Genomic DNA, 4,950 nt, shown 5'->3' with positions numbered 1-4,950 from the left:
CTCTCCTTAGTAGCACTTTTAAAATCGTGAGACTGACGATGAAACTACTAACAAGCCAAGCGAACAATATTTATTAGCACTTGTTAGATGAACACGACTCTCCACAATGGTATGATATTATCCACTTTGAGCATAAACTCTCATGGCTTTGCTTTGGGCTTCCCAAAAATTCTCGTACCAATGGAGAGAGTATTCTTTGATCATAAACCCAGGATCATTCCCTAAATTAGCCGATGTGGGACTTTTATCGTCCAACACCTCCCTTCGAACAAAGTACGCCTCCCCTTAATCGAGGCTCGACTTCTTTTTCTTTTGGAGTCTTAGCCATTTTTTACTATGCCTTTGAGGAGGCTCGACTCCTTTTCTTTTGGAGTCCTTTGTTCGACCTTTGAGGATTTACCCATCTATTGGCACGACTAAGTTTAGGGCATGACTCTGGTACCATGTTAGATGAACACGACTCTCCACAATGGTATGATATTGTCAACTTTGAGCATAAGCTCTCATGGCTTTGCTTTGGGCTTCCCCAAAAGGCCTCGTACCAATGGAGAGAGTATTCTTTGATCATAAACCGATGATCATTCCCTAAATTAGTTAATGTGGGACTTTCATCATCCAACCGCGCTGAGCTTGATAAATTACAAATGATATCAGAGTCAGACACCGGGCTATATTTCAACAAAGATGATATACCCTCTTGAGTGTAGAAACGTTTCTTTAACAGACATGTAGATAGGTTTGAATGTGTTGGATCAAAACTCTCTCCCAAGGTCTCTATATAAAGCTAGTTAGGGAGTAGTGGAAGTCTCAGCTATCAAACCAATACCCATTGATAATCATGGCTTCCAAACATACCTCAAATCTCCTCTCTCTTGTTTGTATGCTTGTCATTGTAGTGGTATCAAAGGCCGACGTTGATCCAAGCCATCCCATCGATGCTGTAAGGCGAAGCAGCTTTCCTGAAGGCTTTGTTTTTGGTTCATCGTCAGCTGCTTACCAGGTGAGCCAGTTGCATTTTGGATACTCCAAATGCATGAACATTGATGACATGTTGTTTCTTTATAATCTTTGTTCAGTATGAAGGTGCTGCTTTTAAGTATGGAAAAGGTCCAAGTATTTGGGATACCTACACTCACAAACATCCCGGTACTTTCTCTCTCTCTCTCAAAATATTCTCTCTAAAAGATATTAGAAAAATTAAGTTGCATTGTTTTTGAGAAACTATAGAGAGAATCGCCGATCGTAGTAACGGAGATATAGCTACTGATTCGTACCATCGTTACAAGGTTAGTACAACAACCCAACTCAATAAATCTAGCTTGATCTTCAAACGTACACGAACAAAATATAACATCTCTTAGCTTTTTTTTTTTTTATGATGTATTACAGGAAGATGTTGCCATTATGAAACAGATAGGTTTTAATGTCTATCGATTCTCAATCTCTTGGCCTAGAATTTTGCCAAGTAAGAAATTTTATCATCCTTTTACTAATTATTTAAACACACTATTTAGGCTTTGTTTTTGTACAAATTCAAAAAATATTATCATGAGATCTCATATCGGTTGGAGAAGTGAACGAAACATTCTTATAAGAGTGTGGAAACTTCTCTCTAGCATATGTGTTTTAAAACCATGAAACTGAAGAAGATAATAACATGTCAAAGTGGAAAATATCTGTTAGTGGTGGGTTTGAGCTGATACAATTACACCAATCAATAGTTTTTATGAGTCATATTTTAATAAGATTACATGTTTTAGATTAGTGACTTAATTACATTTGTTATTAAAATAATAATCCTTATTTATTGATGTAGAGGGAAAACTTAGTGGTGGGGTGAATAAGGAAGGAATTGAGTACTACAACAATCTCATCAATGAGCTCCTTGCCCATGGTTGGTATCATCACAACATTTGGTTAAATCTTATTGATTGTTTCAAACATTTTGATGCAATTTAGTGAACATATTTCATTTGTAGGCATTAAACCCTATGTCACACTTTTCCATTGGGATCTTCCTCAAGCTTTACAAGATGAATATCAAGGGTTCTTGAATCATCGAGTTATGTGAGTAACTTATTTTGAATTCTCCTGAAAAAATGTCAAGATGATATTATTAATCAATAATTTTCACGAATATGATCATAGCTCAGGATTGATTGTAAAAATTTATTGCAGAAATGATTTTCGAGATTATGTTGACATTTGCTTCAAGGAGTTTGGAGATAGAGTGAAGCATTGGATCACCTTAAATGAACAATACATCTTCATTACAAGTGGTTATGTGTTTGGAAATTTTGCGCCTGGGAGATGCTCTTCTTGGCAACCATTTAATTGCCTTGGTGGAGATTCTGCAACTGAACCATACATTGTTGGTCACAACCAAATTCTATCTCATGCTATGGCCGTTAAAGTTTACAAGACTAAATATCAGGTTATCTCTTAATTACTATAATAGTTTTGAGATCCTACTTCGGTCGGAGAGGAAAACAAAACATTCTTTATAAGAGTGTAGAAACTTCTCTCTAGTAGAAACATTTTAAAATCGTGAGACTAATGACAATATGTAACGAGTCAAAGCGGACAAGGACAAAATCTACTAGCGATGGGTTTGGAGTGTTACAAATGGTATCAGAACCAAACATCGAGCGGTGTGTTAGTGAAGACGCTGGGCTCCCAAAGGGGTGGATTATGAAATCACACATCAGTTGGAGAGGGGAACGAAACATTCCTTATAAGGGTGTGGAAACCTCTTCATAATAGACGCATTTCAAAGTCGTGAGACAGATGACCATAGGTAACGGACCAAAATAGACAATATCTGTTAGTACATATCCATTTTTTTTAAGTTGAGCAAAAGTTAAATAACTTTAAACATATTAACATGTAGGCACACCAAAAAGGTGAAATTGGCATTACATTGTTTTCGAATTGGTTCGTCCCATATTCCGATGCTAAAGCAGACAAAGAAGCTACGAGTCGAGCTCTTGATTTTTCTCTTGGTTGGTAAGTAAATTGATACATAGTACTACCTTAAAATTTCCAAAAAAACAAATTATATCCATGTTCCAAAATTAATTAATTGAGTAATATTGTAGGTTCTTGCATCCTCTCGTGTATGGAGATTATCCACCAAGCATGAGAACTCTTGTAAAGGAGAGATTGCCCAAATTCACAAACGACGAAAGAATTTTGATCACAAATTCTTATGATTTTATTGGCATAAACTACTATACAGCTGATTATGCCAAAGACGATTCAAATGCAACTAGTTCGAACTCGAGCTATTGGACCGATTTTCGCGCCACTCTTTCAAGTATGAGCTTAATTAAGTTATTGTAGTTTTAAACTTTCTAATAGTTCACTCTATTTCAAATAAAAATGACGAACTCTTTCTAAAATAACCTAAAAAGTATAATAAACCATTTTCCCTCATGACTTTGTGTAATAATGGGTTGGTATTGTAGGTGACTGTAATGGAGTCTCAATTGGTCCAAAGGTAATCATTTAATGTGCAAACTTCCCTTCAATAATGCATTTTTAACTATATTGATTTCTCAATGATTACTCTAATGATTTGTTATCTACACCTTTACAGGTGAATGCATCGTCTTGGCTTGCTGCTTATCCAGCGGGATTAAAAAATTTGATGATCTATATAAAGAACGTTTACAAAAATCCGGTTATCTACATCACAGAAAATGGTATAAAAATCACATTTTACATTATCTTGAAGACAAAAAGGAAAAAAACGTATCTACTTACTCTATTCATGAATCAAATTATGCATTTCAGGATCTCTCGACTTTAATAGCGTCAAAGTTGACGAACTAATTAAAGACGTCGTTCGAGTAAAATACTTTCATGACCATCTCAAGAATCTACACGAGGCAATCAAGTGAGTAAATAGAGATGAAATAATACATTTTTAGAATTATGTTTGGCGCTAACTCCTATTTTGAATTTTGTTGTAGGGCTGGTGTAAGAGTAAAGGGATACTTTGCATGGTCACTATTGGACGTTTTTGAATGGTCGAGTGGATTTACCATACGCTTTGGTGTTGTCTACGTTGATTACAAGAACGGCTTGAAGAGAATCCCTAAAGACTCAGCAAAGTGGTTTCGCAATTTCCTAAGCACCTAAATATGCTTTCTTCTATCATGTTATGATGTTGATTTGTGATGTAATCTTAATTATGCATCGAACTTCTTATCTTTCTGTTGTGTTCGGTATCAATAATTGATGTGAACTCTTTTTATATATGTCTCTATGATCAAATTCTCTTATCTTATATTTGTTGTGTTACATAAATCAATTTTGTTTTCTTAAATTTTGTAGATCGTAATATCAGACCTCGTCAAGATATGTGGTCAAGATATGTCATATGAGAAAGAAATGCTAATGAAAAATAAATGAATTGAAAAGTATATTTGAGATAGCTTTTGAGAATTGTACTCCAAGTTAAACAATTTTTATTAAAAAGTAGAAATAGGTTAGAATATTGGAGATTCAGATTAGAAATTGAGACTCTATTGAAGACGGGATGTGCTGTATTAGCTCAAAAATAAATAAAGAGCTAAACAAATAAAAATAATTATAAAAAAGTAGTTAAAATAATAATAATAAATAAATAAATAAACAAAAAAAACAACATTTCCCCATTCTCTCCACCTCTCATCCCTTCCCACAATTGTCTCTCTCCAACTCATCCTTTCCCCCCTTCTCTCCACCTCTCATCCTTTCCTACAATTGTCTCTCCCCAACTCATCCTTACGCCCCCGTAAGTAACAGTTATGCAAAAAGAAACAGAAAAACAATAATAGTCAGATTTACTTGAGGAGAAAAAAAATGAGAATGGCCTTTACCTAAGTGAGATTCACGAGATTTACGTGTGTAGATAGATCTGATCAATAAGGTATATATTAAATTTTCATTTTCTTTTATCCTATT

General features: G+C 34.8%; 1 protein-coding gene across 1 annotated transcript; it reads left to right on the top strand.

The window, feature by feature from the left end:
* Positions 1-788: 788 nt before the first annotated feature.
* LOC111780500 (beta-glucosidase 12) lies at positions 789-4,291 on the top strand. The gene is made up of 13 exons (XM_023660923.2): positions 789-1,000; positions 1,077-1,146; positions 1,228-1,286; positions 1,390-1,465; positions 1,817-1,894; positions 1,980-2,067; positions 2,179-2,434; positions 2,891-3,006; positions 3,099-3,316; positions 3,468-3,499; positions 3,599-3,704; positions 3,796-3,898; positions 3,975-4,291. The coding sequence occupies exons 1-13, from the start codon at positions 839-841 to the stop codon at positions 4,141-4,143; spliced, it is 1,533 nt and encodes a 510-aa protein (XP_023516691.2). The 5' UTR covers positions 789-838; the 3' UTR covers positions 4,144-4,291.
* Positions 4,292-4,950: the final 659 nt, after the last annotated feature.

The sequence above is a fragment of the Cucurbita pepo genome, chromosome 18 (genome assembly GCF_057944985.1).
Source record: "Cucurbita pepo subsp. pepo isolate OVF chromosome 18, ASM5794498v1, whole genome shotgun sequence".
In the NCBI taxonomy this organism is placed as follows: Eukaryota; Viridiplantae; Streptophyta; class Magnoliopsida; order Cucurbitales; family Cucurbitaceae; genus Cucurbita; species Cucurbita pepo.
This window is presented reverse-complemented; position numbering and strand designations above follow the sequence as displayed.